Source organism: Oncorhynchus kisutch, linkage group LG9 (assembly GCF_002021735.2).
Source record: "Oncorhynchus kisutch isolate 150728-3 linkage group LG9, Okis_V2, whole genome shotgun sequence".
Lineage (NCBI taxonomy): Eukaryota > Metazoa > Chordata > Actinopteri > Salmoniformes > Salmonidae > Oncorhynchus > Oncorhynchus kisutch.
Genome location: NC_034182.2, coordinates 28,122,971 through 28,143,941, shown reverse-complemented (window position 1 = coordinate 28,143,941; position 20,971 = coordinate 28,122,971). Strand labels below are relative to the sequence as shown.

Below are 20,971 nucleotides of genomic sequence, written 5' to 3'. Positions count from 1 at the left end.
GTCATTGGCAGCAGAGAACTGGAAGGAAAGGTGTCCGAAGGAGGAATTGGATTTGAGGGTGAACAGTGATATATATATATATATATATACCTGTGGAAGCGCGTGCTACGGGTGGGTGCTGCTATGGTGACCAGTGAGCTGCGATAAGGCGGGGCTTTACCTAGCAGAGACTTGTAGATGATCTGGAGCCAGTGGGTTTGGCGACGAGTATGAAGCGAGGTCCAGCCAACGAGAGCGTACAGGTGGCAGTGGTGGGTAATTATATGGGGCTTTGGTGACAAAACGGATGGCACTTTGATAGGCTGCATCCAATTTGTTGAGTAGAGTGTTGGAGACTATTTTATAAATGTCATCACCGAAGTCGAGGATCGGTAGGATGGTCAGTTTTACGAGGGTATGTTTGGCAGCATGAGTGGAGGATGCTTTGTTGCGAAATAGGAAGCCGATTCTAGATTTAATTTTGGATTGGAGATGCTTAATGAGTCTGGAAGGAGAGTTTACAGTCTAGCCAGACACCAAGGTATTTGTAGTTGTCCACATATTCTAAGTCAGAACCGTCCAGAGTAGTGATGCTGGACGGGCGGGCAGGTGTGGGCAGTGATCGGTTGAAGAGCATGCATTTAGTTTTACTTGCATTTAAGAGCAGTTGGGAGACCATGGAAGGAGAGTTGTATGGCATTGAAGCTCGTCTGGAGTGCTGTTAACACAGTGTCCAAAGAAGGGCCAGAAGTATACAGAACAGTGTTGTCTGCGTAGAGGTGGATCAGAGAATCACCAGTAGCAAGAGCGACATCATTGATGTATACAGAGAAAAGAGTCGGCCCGAGAATTGAACCCTGTGGTACCCCCATAGAGACTGACAGAGGTCCGGACAACAGGGCCTCCGATTTGACACACTGACCTCTATCAGAGAAGTAGTTGGAGATCTAGGTGAGGCAATCATTTTGAGAAACCAAGGCTGTTGAGTCTGCCAATAAGAATACGGTGATTGACAGAGTCAAAAGCCTTGGCCAGGTTGATGAATAGGGCTGCACAGTAATGTCACTCATTGATGGCGGTTATGATGTCGTTTAGGACCTGAGCGTGGCTGAGGTGTACCCATGACCAGTTCTGAAACCAGATTGCATAGTGGACAAGGTACAGTGGAATTCAAAATGGTCGGGAATCTGTTTTGTTAACTTGGCTTTCGACCTTAGAAAGGCAGGGTAGGATAGATATAGGTCTTTAGCAGTTTGGGTCTAGAGTGTCTCTCCTTTTGAAGAGGGGGATGACCGCGGCAGCTTTCCAATCTTTGGGTATCTCAGAAGATATGAAAGAGGTTGAACAGGCTAGTAATAGGGGTTGCAACAATTTCGGCAGATCATTTTTAAAAGAGAGGGTCCAGATTGTCTAGCCCGCCTGATTTGTAGGGATTGAGATTTTGCAGCTCTTTAAGAACATCAGCTATCTGGATTTGGGTGAAGGAGAAATGGGCTTGGGCGAGTTGCTGTGGGGAGTGCAGGACTGTTGACCGGGGTAGGGGTAGCCAGGTGGAAAGCATAGCCAGCCGTAGAAAAATGCTTATTGAAATTCAAGCACGAGCTCTGAAGATAGATGGGGGCGCATAGGGTTCACATATGGTGTCCAGAGCACAGCTGGTGGTCTATAGCAAGCGGCAACGGTGAGAGACTTGTTTCTGGAAAGGTGGATTTTTAAAAGTAGAAGCTTGAATTGTTTGGGTACAGACCTGGATCGTAAGACAGAACTCTGCAGGCTATCTCTGCAGTAGATTGCAACACTGCCCCTTAGGCAGTTCTATCTTGTCGGAAAATGTTATAGTTAGGGATGGAAATTTCATTTTTTTTTTTTGATGTTCCTGAGCCAGGATTCAGACACGGCTAGGACATCCGGGTTGGCAGAGTGTGCTAGGGCAGTGAGTAAAACAAACTTAGGGAGGAGGCTTCTAATGTTAAGATGGATGAAACCAAGGCTTTTACGGTTTCAGAAGTCAACAAATGATAGCGCCTGGGAAATGGGAGTGGAGCTAGGCACTGCAGGACCTTGATTGACCTCCACATCACCAGAGGAACAGAGGAGGAGGAGGAGTAGGATAAGGGTACGGCTAAAGGCTAAAATAACTGGTCGCCTACTACGTTCAGAACAGAGAGTAAAAGGAGCAGATGTCTGGGCACGGTAAAAATAGATTCAAGGCATAATGTACAGACAAAGGTATGGTAGGATGTGAATACAGTGAGGGTAAACCTGTGCATAGTGACAATGAAAGAGATATTGTCTCTAGAAATATAATTTAAACCAGGTGATATCACCGTATGTGTAGTAGGTGGAACTAAAAGTGTTTAAATAAGGCGTATTGAACGGGGCTAGACGTTCTACAGTGAAATAAGGCAATAATTACTAACCAAGACCGCAATGGACAAGGCATATTAACGTTATCGAGAGGCATGCGTAGCCGAGTGATCATAGGAGTCCAGTGAGTGACTTCAGGCAGCTAGCGGGCCGGGGCTAGCAAGCTAACAGAAGGGCCTTGGAGGGATGTCGCGATGGAAGAAAGTCTGTTGTGGCCCCCGGGTGCTATTACGTCGGCAGACAGATCAGCAGGGCTCTGTGTGGTAAATCAGGCCAATTGGCAAAATAGGCATAGTGGCCAAAGAATTTGGGTCAAACGTTTTGGTTAGCCTTCCACAAGCTTCCCACAATAGGTTGGATGAATTTTGGCCCATTCCTCCAGACAGAGCCAGTGTAACTGAGTCAAGTTTGTAGGCCTCCTTGCTCGCACATGCTTTTTCAGTTCGGCCCACACATTTTCTATGGGATTGAGGTCAGGGCTTTGTGATGGCCACTTCAATACCTTGACTTTGTTGTCCTCAAGCCGTTTTGCCACAACTTTGGAGGTATGCTTGGGGTCATTGTCCATTTGGAAGACCTACTTGCGACCAAGCTTTAACTTCCTGACTGATGTCTTGAGATGTTGCTTCAATATATCCACATCATTTTCTTTCCTCATGATGCCATCTATTTTGTGAAGTGCAGCAGTCCCTCCTGCAGCAAAGCACCCCCACAACATGATGCTGCCACCCCCATGCTTCACGGTTGGGATGGTGCTCTTCGGCTTGCAAGCCACCCCCTTTTCCTCCAAACATAACAATGGTCATTATGGGCAAACTGTTCCATTTTTGTTTCATCAGACCAGAGGACATTTCTCCATCTGTATTTGAAGACTGTAGTCAGGCTTTTATATGGCGGTTTCTGGAGCAGTGGCTTCTTCCTTGCTGAGCGGCCTTTCAGGTTATGTCAATATAGGACTCGTTTTACTGTGGATATATATACTTCTGTGCCTGTTTCCTCCAGCATCTTCACAAGGTCCTTTGCTGTTGTTCTGGGATTGATTTGCACTTTTCGCACCAATGTACGTTCATCTCTAGGAGACAGAACGCGTATTTTTCCTGAGTGGTATGACGGCCACGTGGTCCCATGGTGTTTATACTTGCGTACTATTGTTTGTACAGGTGAACATGGTACCTTCAGGCATTTGGAAATTGCTCCCAAGGATGAACCAGATTTGTGGAGGTCTACAATTTGTTTTGAGGTCTTGGGTGATTTCTTTTGATTTTCCCATGATGTCAAGCAAAGAGGTACGGAGTTTGAAGGTAGTCCTTCAAATACATCCACAGGTACACCTCCAATTGACTCAAATTATGTCAATTAGCCTATCAGAAGCTTCTAAAGCCATGACATAATTTTCTGGAATTTTTCAAGCTGTGTAAAGGCACAGTCAACTTAGTGTTTGTAAACTTCTGACCCACTGGAATTGTGATACAGTGAAATAATCTGTCTGTAAACAATTGTTGGAAAAATGACTTGTCATGCACAAAGTAGATGTCCTAACCGACTTGCCAAAACTATAGTTTGTTAACATTTGTTAACCACCATTTGTGGAGTGGTTGAAAAACTAGTTTTAATGACTCCAACCTAAGTGTATGTAAAACTTCTTACTTCAGCTGTATGTGTGTATATGTGTGTGTGTGTGTGTGTGTGTATATACACACAGTACCAGTCAAAGGTTTGGACACCTACTCATTCAAGTGTTTTTTTTCTTCTCTATTTTTACTTTTTTCTACATTTGTAGAGAAATCAATCAATCAAATGTATTTTTAAAGCTGTTTTTACATCAGCAGATGTCTCAAAATGCTACACAGAACCCTGGCCTAAAAGCCCAGACAACAAGCAATGCAGATGTAGGAGCACTGTGGCTAGGAAAAACTCCCTAGAAAGGTAGAAACCTAGAGAGGAACCAGGCTCTGAGGGGTGGTGATTATAACAGTACATGGCCAAGATTTTAAAATGTTCATAGATGACCAGCAGGGTCAAATAATAATAATCACAGTGGTTGTAGAGTGTTCAAGAGGTCAGCACCTCAGGAATAAATGTCAGTTGGCTTTTTATAGCCGATCATTTAGAGTTAGAGACAGCAGGTGCGGTAGAGAGAGAGAGTCGAAAACAGCAGGTCCAGGACAAGATGGCACATCCGGTGAACAGGTCAGGGTTTCAGAGCCGCAGGAAGAACAGTTGAAACTGGAGCAGCAGCACTACCAGGTGGACTGGAGACAGCAAGTAGTTATCAGGCCAGGTAGTCCTGAGGCATGGTCCTAGGGCTCAGGTCCTCAGAGAGAGAGAGAGAATTAGAGGGAGAATACTAAAATTCACACAGGACACCGGATAGGACAGGAGAAATACAGATATAACAGACTGACCCTAGCCCCCCGACACAAACTATTGCAGCATGATTACTGGAGGCTGAGACAGGAGGGGTCAAAACTATGAAATAACACACATGGAATCATGTAGTAACCAAAAAAGTATTAAACAAATACAAATATATTTGAGATTCTTCAGCCACCCTTAGCCTTGATGACAGCTTTGCACACTCTTGGCATTCTCTCAACGAGCTTCACCTGGAATGCTTTTTTACAGACATGAACGACAGCGTGTTCCAGTTCCCACCAATATCCAGAAACTTCGCACAGCCATTGAAGAAGAGTGGGACAACTTTCCACAGGCTACAATCAACAGCCTGATCAACTCTATGTGAAGGAGATGTGTTGCACTGCATGGGGCAAATGATGGTCACACCAGATACTGACTGGTCTTCTGATCCACGCCCCTACCTTTTCTGTGACCAACAGATTCCTATCTGTATTCTCAGTCATGTGAAATCCATAGATTAGGGCCCAATTTATTTAAATTGACAGATTTCTTCATATGGACTGTAACTTTGAAATTGTTGCGTGTTGCGTTTATTTTTGTTCAATGTAAATGCCTTTAATGTTCACTTCGAGGAATATAACACTGTGCCTTGTGTGAAAGCCCCTTTTTTTCGGGTGACTGTGATTTCGCTCTCCACGTTTCAACAGATTAACAATGACAAGGCCTCTGGGCCAGACGGGACACCAGGGCGTTTTCTCAAAGCATGCTCAGACCAGCTGGCAAGTGTCTATCCTTGTCCCAGTCTATAATCCCAACGTGTTTCAAGCTGACCACCATTCTCTGTTCCCAAGAGCTCCAAGGCAACCTGCCTAAATTACTATTGCCCTATAGCACTCACATCTGTAATTGTGAAGTGCTTTGAAAGGCTGGTCATGACACACATCAACACCATCGTCCCAGACGCCCTAGACCCACTTCAATTTGCATACCGCCCCAACAGATCTACAGATGACGAAATCTTAATTGCGCTTCACACTGCCCTCTCCCAACTGGACAAAAGGGGAAATAACTATGTGAGCATGCTGTTCATAGACTACAGCTCAGCGTTCAACACCATTGTACCCTACAAGCTCATCACCAAGCTAGGGACCTTGGGACTGAACCTCTTCCTCTGCAACTGTATCCTGTGGTGAGGGTAGGCAAGAACAGCTCCGCCATGCTGACTCTCAACATGGGGGCCTGTCAGGGGTGTGTGCTTAGTCCCCTCCTGTTCACCCATGACTGTGACCACTCATGACTCCCAACAACATCATCAAGTTTGCTGACAACACAGTGATGAGTCAGCCTACTTGGAAGTCAGAGACTTGTGTGGTGCCAGGACAACCTCCTCCCTCAACGTCAGTAAGACCAAGGAGCTGATTGTGGACTATAGGAGAAAGAGGGGAGAACATGCCACATCAACGGGCTGTTGTGGAGCAGGTCGAGAGTTAAAAGTTCCTTGGCGTCCACTTCACTAAGGACCTAACATGGCCCTAACATGGTCCGCACAGTCATGAAGCGGGCACGGCGGTGTGTGTGTGTGTGTCCCCCCCCCCCCAGGAGGCTAAAAACATTTGTCATGGGCCCTCCGATCCTAAAAAGGTTTTACAGCTCCACCATCATGAGCATCTTGACTGGCTGCATCACTGCTTGGTAGTGGCAAATGCACCGCCCCTAACCGCAAAGCGCTACAGAGGGTAGTGCAGACAGCCCAGTACATCACTGGGGCCGAGCTCCTTGCTATCCAGGACCTCTATCAGGCGGTGTCAGAGGAAGGCCCGAAAAATTGCCAAAGACTTGAGCCACCCTAGCCATAGACTGTTCACTACTACCGTCCGGCAAACAGTACTGGAGCATCGGCTCTCGGACCAACAGGCTCCAAGACAGTTTCTACCCCCAAGCCATAAGACTGCTGAATAGCCAGACTGCTAAATAGTAAATTAATGGTACTCAAACTATCTGCACCGACTATCTTGCACTGACTCTACGCACACTCACTAGACTATATATACAAACCATATAAACTCAGGAAAAAAAGAAACATCCTCTCACTGTCGACTGCGTTTATTTTCAGAAAACTTAACGTGTAAATATTTGTATGAACATAAGATTCAACAACTGAGACATAAACTAAACAAGTTACACAGACATGTGACTAACAGAAATTGAACAATATGTCCCTGAACAAAGGGGGCGTCAAAATCAAAAGTAACAGTCAGTATCTGGTGTGGCCACCAGCTGCATTAAGTACTGCAGTGCATCTCCTCTTCACGGACTTCACCAGATTTGCCATTTCTTGCTGCGAGATGTTAACTCACTCTTCCACCAGGGCACCTGCAAGTTCCCAGACGTTTCTGGGGGGAATGGCCACAGCCCTCACCCTCCAATCCAACAGGTCCCAGTCATGCTCAATGGGATTGAGATCCGGGCTCTTCGCTGGCCATGGCAGAACACTGACATTCCCGTCTTGCAGGAAATCATGCACAACAACGAGCTGTATGGCTGGTTCCATTGTCATCCTGGAGAGTCATGGCAGGATGAGCCTGCAGGAAGGGTACCATTGTGCGTTCCTGGTGTAACTCGGGAAGTTGTTGTTGCCATCCTGTACCTGTCCCGCAAGTGTGATGTTCGGATGTACCGATCCTGTGCAGGTGGTGTTACACGTGGTCTGCCACTGCGAGGACGATCAGCTGTCTGCCCTGTCTCCCTATAGCGCTGACTTAGGCGTCTCACAGTACAGACATTGCAATTTATTGCTTTGGCCACATCTGCAGTCCTCATGCCTCCTTGCAGCATGCCTAAGGCATGTTCACGCAGATGAGCAGGGACCCTGGGCATCTTTCTTTTGGTGTGTTTCAGAGTCATTAGAAAGGCCTATTTAGTGTCCTAAGTTTTCATAACTGTGACCTTAATTGCCTACCGTCTGTAAGCTGTTAGTGTCTTAATGACCGTTCCATAGGTGTATGTTCATACATTTTTTATGGTTCATTGAACAAGCATGGGAAACAGTGTTTAAACCCTTTACAATGAAGATCTGTGAAGTTATTTGGATTTTTACAAATTATATTTGAAAGACAGGTTCCTGAAAAAGGAATGTTTTCTTTTTTTGCTGAGTTTATAGACACACACACACACACACTACCTTGACACTCCCACACAAACTCCACAGACATTCACATTCACACACACACACAGACCGAAACAACACACATGCACATTACACACACACTTTTACACTCATCATATGCTGCTGCTTCTCTGTTCTTTATTTTACTCTTATTATCTATCCTGATGCCTAGTCACTTTACTCTGCCTTCATGTACATGTTTACCTCAAGTACCTCGTACCTCTGCACATTGATCTGGTACAGGTACTCCCTATATATATTTTTAAATTCTGCATTGTTGGGAAGGGCTCATAAGCAAGCATTTCACTGTAAAGTCTACACCGGTGGTATTTGGCCCATGTGACAAATACATTTAGATTTATATGATTTGAGAATGGCGTTGCAGTAGTCCAGGTGTGATAAAACAAAGGTGTGAAGGAGGGTTTCAGTAGTGGGGTCAGAGAGAGAGGGTCTGAGTCGTGAGATCTTTTTTTAAGGTGGAAGAAGGCCAAGTTGGTTATGTTCCGGATATGTGGTTCAAACCACAGAGTGGAGTCAAATATAACACCAAGGTTCCTGTCTATGGAGTTGGAGTGAATGTTGCAGCTGTCGATTCTCATGTTGAGTTGACCCAGTTTCTTGATGAGGGAGTTCGGGCCCATGAGCATGATCTCTGTTTTGTCGTCATTTAGTTTAAAAAAGTTATTGCTCATCCAAGTTTTCACTTTACGGAGACAGTCAACAACAAAGGGGGGTGCCAGAATGGGTTTTGTGTGGTTGTGGATTTGTGTGTCATCTGCATAACAGTGAAATCTGACTCCGAATTGACAGATGATCTGACCAAGGGGTAGCATACTAAACAGTAATGGACTTAACACTGAGCCTTGTCGGGCATCTGGTGATACAGGGCCTGGGGGAGACCTGTAGTTGCCAAAGGAGACAAACTGTTGTCTATTAGATAGATGGGAGTGGAACCAGGCAATGGGTGTTCCAGAAACTCCAAGAAGCCTCTCAAGAAGGTCAGTTAAAATCTTATAACCGACAGTGTCAAATGCTGCAGAGGGGTTTTGTGTCACAACACAATGCCACAGATGGTTTGAGGGAGCGTGCAATTGGCATACTGACTGCAGGAATGTCCACCAGAGCTGTTGCCAGAGAATTTAATGTTAATTTCTCTACCATAAGCCGCCTCTGTATTTCTGTCTATAATTAAGCCTTTTTGTGGGGAAAAACTCACCCATGGCTGTTGTCCTTGTATAAACTGTAATTTAGTAAAAAAACAAACAATTGTTGCGTTTTATATTTTTGTCCAGTATATATTCATTCTGTTTTAGCCCGGTAAAGCCTGATCATCTTATTATATGCTAAGCCCTTACGATTATAACTAAATATACTTATTTCACAACTTACCATAGTGAGATAGAAGTTTCAAGTATACTTACCATAAATCATGCCTGTAAAAGTACCATGATGATCAAGCTGCTAGACACAGTTGTACATGAAAATTACAATGTATATAACTGTCCCTCCCCTAAAAAGTCTCCCCCTATCCTGAGAAAGCTCTATCAACCCCCTCTCTGAATTTCACATCTTGCACCTTTCATCACTTTCCTAATCACAGAGTGCATGACATGCCAAATGTCCCATACTTAACCACATTATGCCTCCCAGCTTAAACCTAAAGGTCTGAGTTTGGAGGTACATTTACTCTGTGGTCATTATAGCCGAGATATCTGTGGTCAAAAGCAACAACAAAAAAACAGGCCAATGACTCAAAAGTGGAACAAAATGGAAAAAAAATATGAAACTGGTAAGAAAATGGACTACAGTGACTACCCAGGTGGCAGGTTTGCACACAAACACACACACTAGGAGGCAAACCGCTCATTAAAGTATAGTGTCAAACTTGACCAGCAAGCCACAATCCAGAACAAAGGCCCTTCCAAGTCCGTTACTAAGCTCTGATCTAAAGTGAGTTTTCCGTTTTCGCCTCATAAAACACAGTCATATTAGCTGATGTTTGATACACTAACCTCAAGTCAGCTCTGATCTACAGTCAGTTTTCCCATTTTCACTCCATATAATGGATATGACTGTTGTCTCATACTCTGACTCCATATCCTTGCAAGTCAAGAGGCCACTTCACCCATGAGGATACACTTGTCTCATGGTTGTAGTGTAGTAGTGTTCCCAGCACCTGTCAGTCAGTCTCCCAGTCATCCAGGCAGGCGGTGGGATCTGGTTCTCACCTGTGGCTGACCGGGCCGGAGAGGCGATTAAACATTAAACCGCTGCTCATCTCCCTAATTAGACAGTAATTATTGTCTCTGAGTCAGCCCGACGTGGCGTTGCCTGACGGGACAACCGGATGGTGTGGGTGTGAACAGCCACTGGAGCTAGCCTAGCGCTATTTTAGCCGCTAAGACCCAGGGGTGGTGTTCCAAATGGAACCCTATCCAGTGCACTACTTTTGACCAGAGCCCTATGGAACCTTGCCAAAGGTAGTGCACTATATAAGGAATGGAGCACCATTTGGGACGCAAACCAAGTGAGCGACGTGAGTTGGATCAGAAGCCAGCCAGCCCCATCTACCCGGGTGCTGGATCCTCCCTCCCTCCTCCTCCTCCTTTTCCCTTCAACCACAGCCACAGGGCCTCAGCAAGGTCGTTTCCTATGCAGAAAATAGTTTACACCATTAACACCCTGTAATTTCATTTAACATGGGGCTAGACAGTCTTGCTGGGTGGGTAGATCTCCTGTTGCGCAATAGCTCCATGTTCAACAGTCAACTACTGTAAAATATCAACCTTAAGTCTTGTAGACTTAAGAGAGATCAATTTAAAGCCTGCTTCATATGCATGTTATATTTGCAACAAGCACAATTTATCCTAAGGACAGTCAATAAGTGGACCCATAATTTGATTTACATGAAGGAAAGGCAGAGAGAAACGCAATCGAGCTAGTCGATGAGTGTCCATATGCCACACTGAGCTGGGAGCTGAGGTTTATGCGAATAGAAACCTTTTTATGGTGATATTGATTTGCTAGTTGATAGTACATTATATAACCACCAGCTCACCCCTCTGTTGCAGGACCAGGTCAATGGGTTCGTCATAAGGGTTAAAGCCAGGGTCCCCAATTACTCTCAGCCGCTAGATGTTTTTTTCTTGAGCGGATGGTCGGGTCCGGAATATAGTTGTAGATAATTTGGTACACTGCATAAACAGATATAGTATTTAACAAAAAGAAACCTTGATTACACATTGGGATACAATCACGTACAAAACATTATGAACACATGCTCTTTCCATGACAGACTGACCAAGTGTATCCTTCAGTGTAGATGAAGGGGAGGAGACAGGTTTAAACAAGTATTTTTAAACCTTAAGACAATTAAGACATGGATTGAGTATGTGTGCCATTCAGAGGGTGAATGGGCAAGACAAAATATTTAAGTGCCTTTTGAATTGGGTATGGTAGTAGGCACCGGTTTGTGTCAAGAACTGCAACGCTACTGGGTTCTTCACACTCAACAGTTTCCCGTGTGTATCAAGAATGGTCCACCAGCCAAAGGACATCCAGCCAACTTGACACAACTGTTTGGAAGCATTGGAGTCAACTTGGGCCAGCATCCCTGTGAAACTCTTTCGACACCTTGAAGGTCCATGCCCCTACCAATTGAGGTTGTTCTGAGGGCAAAAGAGGCGGGTGCAACTCAATATTAAGAAGGTGTTCTTAATGTTTGGTTTACTCTGTATATACAGTGTATTCAGACTCCTTGACCTTTTCCACATTTTGTTACATTACAGCCTTATTCTAAAATGTTTTTAATTGTTTTTCCCCCCTCATCAATCTACACACAATACCCCATAATGACAAACCAAAAATTGATTTTTAGATTCTTTTGGCAAATTTGATAGAAAATGAAAAACAAAAATATCACATTGACATATGTGTTCCGACCCTTTACTCAGTACTTTGTTGAAGCACTTTTGGCAGAGATTACATCCTTCTTGGGTATGAGAAAAACAGCCCCGTCGCGGACCAGGATGTCTTGCTCCCAGACATACTAAATAACCTTTTTGCTCATTTGAGGACAATACAGTGCCACTGACATGGCCCGCTACCAAAACCTGCGGACTCCTTCACTGCAGCCGACGTGAGTAAAACATAACGTAAACGTGCTAACCCTCGCAGGGCTGCAGGCCCAGACGGCATCCCCAGCCGCGTCCTCAGAGCATGCGCAGACCAGCTGGCTGGTGTGTTTACGGACATATTCACTCAATCCTTATCCCAGTCTGCTGTTCCCACATGCTTCAAGAGGGCCATCATTGTTCCTGTTCCCAAGAAAGCTAAGGTAACTGAGCTAAACGACTACCGCCCCGTAGCATTACCTTCCATCCAAAGACGACGCATTCGCAACCACACTTACACTGCCCTAACCCATCTGGACAAGAGGAATACCTATGTGAGAATGCTGTTCATCGACTACAACTCAGCATTTAACACCATAGTACCCTCCAAACTCATCATCAAGCTCGAGACCCTGGGTCTCGACCCCGCCCTGTGCAACTGGGTACTGGACTTCCTGACGGGCCGCCCCCAGGTGGTGAGGGTAGGTAACAACATCTCCACCCCGCTGATCCTCAACACTGGGGCTCTACAAGGGTGCGTTCTGAGCCCTCTCCTGTACTCCCTGTTCACCCACGACTGCGTGGTCAAGCACTCCTCCCCCTATCCACATCGATGGGACAGTAATTTTTAAGTTCCTCGGCGTACACATCACGGACAAACTGAATTGGTCCACCCACACAGACAGCGTTGTGAAGAAGGAGCAGCAGCGCCTCTAGAACCTCAGGAGGTTGAAGAAATTTGGCTTGACACCAAAAGCACACAAACTTCTACAGATGCACAATCGAGAGCATCCTGTCGGGCTGTATCACCGCCTGGTACGGTAACTACTCCGCCCACAACCGTAAGGCTCTCCAGAGGGTAGTGAGGTCTGCACTCGCCACTTTAAACAATGCCACTTAATATAATGTTTACATATCCTACATTACTCATCTCATATGCATATGTATATACTGTACTCTATATCACTACTGCATCTTTATGTAATACATGTATCACTAGCCACTAAACTATGCCACCTTGTTTACATACCCTACATTACTCATCATATGTATATACTGTACTCGATACCATCTACTGCATCTTGCCTATGCCGTTCTGTACCATCACTCATTCATATATCTTTATGTACACATTCTTTATCCCTTTACACTTGTGTATAAGGTAGTAGTTGTGGAATTGTTAGGTTGGATTACTCGTTGGTTATTACTGCATTGTCGGAACTAGAAACACAAGCATTTCGCTACACTCGCATTACCATCTGCTAACCATGTGTATGTGACAAATAACATTTGATTTGATGATGCAACAAGCTTGGCACACCTCTATTTGGAGAGTTTCTCCCGTTTTTTTCTCTGCAGATCCTCTCAAGCTCTGTTAGGTTGGATGTGGAGCATCGCTGCACAGCTATTTTCAGGTCTCTCCAGATACAGTGGGGCAAAAAAGTATTTAGTCAGCCACCAATTGTGCAAGTTCTCCCACTTAAAAAGATGAGAGGCCTGTAATTTTCATCATAGGTACACTTCAACCATGACAGACAAAATGATAGAAGAAAATCCAGAAAATCACATTGTAGGATTTTTTATGAATTTATGTCTCGGTGAAACATAAGATGTTACAGTTTTTGATTTCCCGTTGGTAGGGTAATCTTAATCGTAGGTCATCAATTTAATTTTCCAATGATTGCACTTTAGCAAGCAGAACGGATGGCATTGGGAGTTTACTCGCTCTCCTACGGATTCTCAGAAGGTTGGCCGATCTGTGGCCAATTTTCCTGCACCTTTTCTTCATGCAAAAGGCATGGATCTGGGCCTGTTCCAGTGAAAGCAGGACATCCTTCTCTTCGGACTCGTTAAAGGAAAACGTTTCTTCCAGTCCGCGGTGAGTAATCGCTGTTCTGATGTCCAGAAGTTATTTTTGTTCATAAGAGACGGTAGCAGCAACATTATGTACACAATAAGATATAAAATAAGTTATGCAAAAAACGTACAAAATAGCATAATTGATTGTGAGAATGTAACGCCATTTTCTCCAGCACCATCTTGGTATGCTTTTTGGGGGGACCCAAGGTTTTATTGCCTCTGGGTGGCTTACATAACACACTGGACACAGCTGTCCTGTGTCTCTCCCCACTGGTAACTCAAGCTGGAGTCGGGGGGGTATAGCCAAGCAGGCGAGATACATAATGGGTCTTTAGGCCTCAGACGTCCAGCTTGTTGTAGGCCCCCCCATGGTGCACATTTTTGCGTTTGCCGTAGCACTACACAGCTGTACCTTGTGCTAGGGCACCGTGGGCAACAGCATGAAACAAGATCTAGTTGGAAAAGGCTATTTTAATGCCAGCTCTAGCTTTCAGTGACTTACTAAGTGCTTCAACTAAGAGAGAGGCAATGTTTTATAAAATTTGCCATAAACTTCAATTATGTGATTCTCTGATTTACCCTGTTTTGTTAAGACCCAGAAATGTATCGGCAAGATTTTGCCTAGCACTCACAGAGGTCGTGCCCCGCCATGAATTTGATGAGATTGGAATGTAAACTCCACATAAAGTGAATCCATGAAAGGCAAAAGACGGTAACCCGCTAGCCTGAGAAGTGTTTGATTTCACCACTCTATCAACAGTAGATTCATCTCAGATCATCTTCAACCATCTCCCCACAGACTGTATACTATGTGCTCTGTCTACTGTGTAAACTAAGCCCACATAATACACATTAAACCCTATAGCCAACCACACACTACATAACAAATATGTCCTACCTTACAAATGTATCCCAACTCATAACTGTTTCCTACTTCATAAATGTATCACACTTACAATAAGAGGTTTTAATTTAACCTAAAGCTTGTTTCTGGTCAAATAAAACTTCATCCTCACCTTCACTTCATGATGTATTAACACCTACCATAGCAAGACATATACTCTACTTCACAACTAAGGGCTACTCCACGGTATTTTATTTATTTATCTGTTATTTTACCAGGTAAGTTGACTGAGAACACGTTCTCATTTACAGCAACGACCCGGGGAATAGTTACAGGGGAGAGGAGGGGGATGAATGAGCCAATTGTAAGCTGGGGATGATTAGGTAGCCATGATGGTTTGAGGGCCAGATTGGGAATTTAGCCAGGACACCAGGGTTAACACCCCTACTCTTACGATAAGTGCCATGGAATCTTTAATGACCTCGGAGAGTCAGGACACCGATTTAACGTCCCATCCGAAAGATGGGACCCTACACAGGGCAGTGCCAATCACTGCCCTGGGGCATTGGGATATTTTTTTAGACCAGAGGAAAGAGTGCCTCCTACTGGGCCTCCAACACCACTTCCAGCAGCATCTGGTCTCACATCCAGGGACTGACCAGGACTAACCCTGCTTATCTTCAGAAGGATGCCAGCAGTGGTATGTATGCAGGGTGGTATGCTGCTGGCTATCATGTCCATACCGTTGACCTTCATTTAACAGGGTAGCCTAGCCAGTGTGTGATAACAGTTATCACTAGGTCACACTCCGGTCATCACTAATGGAAAGGGCTCGTCAATATCCCGTTAGCCAGCTAGCACACACAGCTAGCAGCCCAGCAGGTTCATGGGCAAAGGACAAGCAGCTGTTATGGCCCCCAATAAAAGCTGACCTGGATAAAGAGGCTGGGAAAATACCATGGTGCTTTGGCGCCAATGCCCTAAGTCATATCTAATGGCCTGTGGAGAGAGGCCCAGCAAGAGAGATTAGTCTATATGGTAATATTTGTCTCAAGGGGAGGGGACAAAGGGTACAGTAAATAAAGTATGTATGAATAGAGACGTGTGTGTGTGTGTGTGCTGGACTTCACACTGCAGTTGGCTGTAGACTTGCCACATGTGAAGCAGAATGTTGTGGTAAGGTTGTAGTTAGGTTATAATAAGGTTGTAATAAATTACTTATCTTGTATGAATAGAGGTGTGTGTGTGTGTGTGTGTGTGTGTGTTTTAAAACTGCATACATTTACAGCCATTAATAACATGTTTGGGATTGGAATGTTGCAGTAAGGTTGAAATACAGTAATGATAGGCTACATGAAGAGTAGAAAGTGTTCTATTCATACTGTGGTTGGCTGTAGCCACTGACTAACCACGTGGAAAAGCCATGTGAAGCTGAATATTGCAATAAAGTTGTCTTATGGTTGTCATGCGAACATGAACCGTCTTACTGTTCACCCAGGGAGGTGCTCCATGTAGTCCAGGTGCACAATGTCACTTTGACTATTATTGCCATAATGTTTTCTCATGAATCATCAAGACTGCTGCTGAGGGCTTAATAAATGATCACTGTGTGTGAAGGCTGAGCTCGTTTGCAGTGTTATCTATCCAGGATGGGTGTGAACGTTTAAACGCTAAGACAACATTGGGACATTAACACAAAAACAAAAAAATCCCTAACCAGAAGCGTTTTTTTTTTTTTTCCCCACAAAATTAAAATCATAGTGCATCACAAAGCTACCACTAACAGGTCTCAATCATCATCATAAAGGGAACATTTTAAATTAAACAATTAACAAAAGCATCAATGCTGTAAGGAGATGTGTATCCTTCGTGAAACTAGCCAGCAGCAGGCAAGCTACAACAAGCTAAATCAGCTGATGAAATCACTGGCGACCGATACACATATTTTGTGTAGGAGTAGAGATGCCCTTTTGTCAACTTTCTTACTGTATCAGAGTATGAGCCTGTGTCTGCCCCAGTGCCCATGTTTCATAGCGAGCGAGTCATGCACAAGACAGGCAGCGGTAGACAATGGCATGCGCGTTTTTGGAATATTGATAAGTGGCAGTTGTGACGTCAAGTACGCATCGTCTCATTGCTCATTTTGGCCAAAACACTTGAAGACTCAAGTGATCACTATTGAACACAACAGCAAGTGGCACTTGATAAACAGCTTAGGGGCCAAGTGTTCGGTTTGAGATTTAGCCTATGAATGAGTAAGGTAGAACTTGATGGAAAGCCGTTTTTGAAACATTTTCCATTTGTCACATCCTTAATATCCAGGTGACTTCATGCTGGTGGTCCATCCCTGGTCTGTGTGCTGGACTTGACTGTACGGTTACCTCACTGGCTTTGCATTGCGTGAGCTAAAACCCTGCTCCTTCTCCACCACTGGCTCTGTTAGCACTACTCTGCCAGGGAAAGGTCCCTTGGAGGAAGCACCAGTCACATCTATAATTCACACACTTCTGTGTAATATCAAATCCACCTCCCTCTTATGTAATGTTAGATGGATATAGCCTATTTGGTCACTTTAAGGCTATGTGAATTTCAACAGAAAGGGTACCAGTGCTACTGAGGTTTTCGGCTGCTCTCGATTGCTGCAGAAGGTGCACATGGATCCGTGCGTGTGTCTCATTAGCAGGTGTAGGAGGGGAAACGGTGGCCTTGCGAGACCCAAGATCAAAAAATGAGTTTTTCGGGTTTTTGAGTGTTGAAGTGGCATTCACGACGTACAGCTGATTTCTAACAATGTTTTCATAACAAACACAGACCTACTTCACAAATAGCTGAGAAGTTTTCCAGGAGAAAATAAATACTTGGTTGAGCAGTATTTGGCATAGGGATCTGAGGCCTTGTGTGGGAAGGATGGACAGTAGAGTGGAATGGGATGGTAAGACTGTGACCAGGATGGAAATGGTAAGGTAGCCTTGATACTGAAAGAAAAGCAGAGAAGAAGTGTAAGGGAAGGAAGGGGATATATTTTTCATTCCATTATTATTGAGTCTTGTTCAATGCCAGTCAGTACCATCCAGAAAGTCTACCTCTTTTCATTCCTCTGATTTCATTCATTCTTTTACATTTTTTTCTCTTCTCCCTTCATTTTTTTCTCAAGGATGTTTTATTTCCTGTCTGCATTCCCTCATCTTTCTCAGTGCCTTTGCCGCAAAATCTCAAAAGCAACTCTTTCCTTTTAGTAAATCCAAAGGCAGCTGGCAAGACAGGACTACACACACACACACACACACACACACACACACAGCAGCCCATTAAATAGTCATGTGTGGCCCAAGAGTGACTCATCTAATGTAGGGGACGTGCCTCATACACAGCCGCTGGTCTACTGTCTAAGCCACTGGCATAGACTCTAACAGAACACAACAGCTATTCTGGTTCATCATTCATTTAGTTGTAAGAGAGCCAGAAGAACAGACAGGCAGGTTCCCCATACTGCGACCGCAACTAAATGTTTTGGAAACGGTTGTGGAAAAGTTAGTCATAACGGAGGTTGAGTATGTCGTTGTGCGTTCGTGCCGAAGGTTTTTGTATATATATGGTTGTGATTGTTGGGTTGAAGAGAAGGCACGGCAGAGGAACAAACACACACACACAGAGGGCCAAGTTTCCGTGCACCTAATTGAGTCTCTACTATCCAGAAGACAAGGCAATGTCACTTCATGGAAGTACGTGAACACACACACACACACACACACACGCTCAAGTCTGATAATAATGTTGGAGGTTATGGAAGAGTGGAGGTTCTCTTCTATTGAGGTGAAGTTGTCAGAGGTGCCTGTATGAGCTAGTAGTCTAATCGTATAGTTTCAGTGTGTGTGTGGGTCAGTCAAGGAATCATTGACCCCATTCTTATCTATGAAAGCAGGTATTAAACAGGTGCATACCATTGATATTGACAGAGGACGTCATTGTTCCCTATCAGACCAGGTGAGCTCAGTCTCAATAATTGTGTGGTCTTCTCTATACGGTGAATGACCTGTAAATTTGTGTCTTCATACTGCAACTCAACTCTATACAGTAAATTAGCTATTCTATAGGGTTCTAATGTATTCCGAATGTCTCAAACCTGCAAACACCAACCAAATATATGGAAAGAACTCCGCATAAGGGCCTCAGATTTGTGGGATAGATGGTATCTTTTGCAGTGTCAGTTAAATTATTTTCACAGGTTTTCTTTTTTTTCCATAGTCATTGTCCTTTTGAAGTGTTTGAATCCTCAACAGTTAGAAATTTCCGTGTGTATGTGTGTGGCCACCGAGTTGGAACATGTAGGTGCAGGGAGAGCGGGACTCGCAAGCCACAGCATGCTCGCCTGAAAAGCGGATTGTTCAGAATTTGCTAAAAAAGCTCTATCAGCAGAGCTTGCATAATGGCGGAGGCTTGTTCTTGTGGGCTACGTAAATAGTGCTTTCACCTCACATTCCCTCTGGCAACTGATGCACGACGGACATGTTGGTCCTTTACAACGTTGGTGATTTACCACTTTGTTCCTTTGTGAACCTCCTCACAACCCACATTAATAACAGATCTCTCTCTCTCTCTTTCCATCCCTCTATCCACCCACCTGTCCCTCATCCTTTCTCTTTCTTGTTCCATTTCTCTCTCGCCCTCTCAAACACTTTTCCTTAACTCTCTCTTCTCTCGGTCTTCATACATCTCTTCCCCACTCTCCTCCTTTCCAGGTAAGACACCTACTACTGACACAGGTGCTGGAGGGGACTACGGCGTGCCCACCCCAGGCCCTGCCTTCAAGGAGGTGTGGCAGGTCAAGGTGTGGCCTAAAGGGCTGGGCCAGGCCAAGAACCTGGTGGGTGTCTACCGGCTGTGCCTGACCGACAAGACGGTCAACTTTGTCAAGCTCAACTCGGACGCGGCCGCCGTGGTCCTGCAGTTGATGAATGTGCGCCGCTGCGGTCACTCCGAAAACTTCTTCTTTGTGGAGGTTGGTCGCTCTGCGGTTACCGGCCCTGGGGAATTCTGGATGCAGGTGAGATGAAATGTAACACAGGCCCAATCTCTGGGGTTACAGCTGTGAATGGCTATGGTGTTTTAATTTAAGTCAAGCAGTGTATTCCTCCTGATGCATGACCATTTCATGTTGGCTAAATTCAAAGGAAAAGTTACAGTAGGGAATTTGTTAAGTTCATTAGAGTTAACTTCACCTCAAATTGCAGCCCAAATAAACGCTTCACAGAGTTCAAGTAACAGACACATCATCAACTGTTCAGGCCTTCATGGTCGAATTGCTGCAAAGAAACCACTACTAAAGGACACCAATAAGAAGAAGAGACTTGCTTGGGCCAAAAAACACTAGCAATGGATATTAGGCCGGTGGAAATCTGTCCTTCGGTCTGATGAGTCCAAATTTGAGATACTTGGTTACAACCGCCATGTCTTTGTAAGATGCAGAGTAAGTGAACAGATGATCTCCGCATGTGTGGTTCCCACCGTGAAGCATGGAGTAGGTGGTGTGATTGTGTGGGGGTGCTTTGCTGGTGACACTGTCTGTGATTTATTTAGAATTCAAGCACACTTAACCAGCATGGCTTCCATTGCATTCTGCAGCAATACACCATCCCATCTGATTTGCACTTAGTCCCACTATCATTTGTTTTTCAACCGGACAATGAACCAAAACACACCTTCAGGCTGTGTAAGGGCTATTTTACCAAGAATGAAAGTGATTGAGTGCTGCATCAGATGACCTGGCCTCCAAAATCACCCGACCTCAATCCAATTGAGATGGTTTGGGATGAGTTGAACCGCAGAGTGAAGGAAAAGCAGCCAACAAGTGCTCAGCATATGTGTGAATTCCTTCAAGACTGTTGGAAAAGCATTCCTCTTGAAGCTGGTTGAGAGAATGCCAAGAGGTCATCAAGGGTGGCTACTTTGAAGAATCTAAAATCAAAAATATATTTAGATTTCTTTAACACTTGGTTACTACATGGTTCCATATGCGTTATTTCATAGTTTTGATGTCTTCACTATTATTCTACAATGTAGAAAATAGTAAAATGAGTAGGTTGAATGAGTAGGTGTGTCCAAATGTCTGACTGGTACTGTATATGTACTTTGGTTTGCTCAGAAAACGTGGGGGTACAAATAAAATCACGTGGGCTGAATTTGGGCCGCCTATTGGGAAACCCTGGGTTAAATGTTAAGATTGTAGATTAGTGGTTAGTTAGAACATGTGGTTGTAAACACATAGAGTATGACTGTGTTGTGCCT

The 20,971-nt window shown here is 44.5% G+C and overlaps 1 protein-coding gene across 3 annotated transcripts in view; it reads left to right on the top strand.

The window, feature by feature from the left end:
- The window catches only part of LOC109897022 (insulin receptor substrate 1-B), an 83,267-nt gene that overhangs the window by 17,198 nt on the left and 45,098 nt on the right, over positions 1–20,971 (top strand). For all 3 annotated transcript variants that reach the window (XR_004211054.1, XM_020491512.2, XM_031832313.1), the window contains exon 2: positions 19,426–19,730. Coding sequence is in view for 2 of the 3 variants with exons in the window: in XM_020491512.2 (XP_020347101.1) it covers positions 19,426–19,730 (305 nt within the window). In the remaining variant the exon portion in view is untranslated. The remainder of the gene's footprint in view (positions 1–19,425; positions 19,731–20,971) is intronic.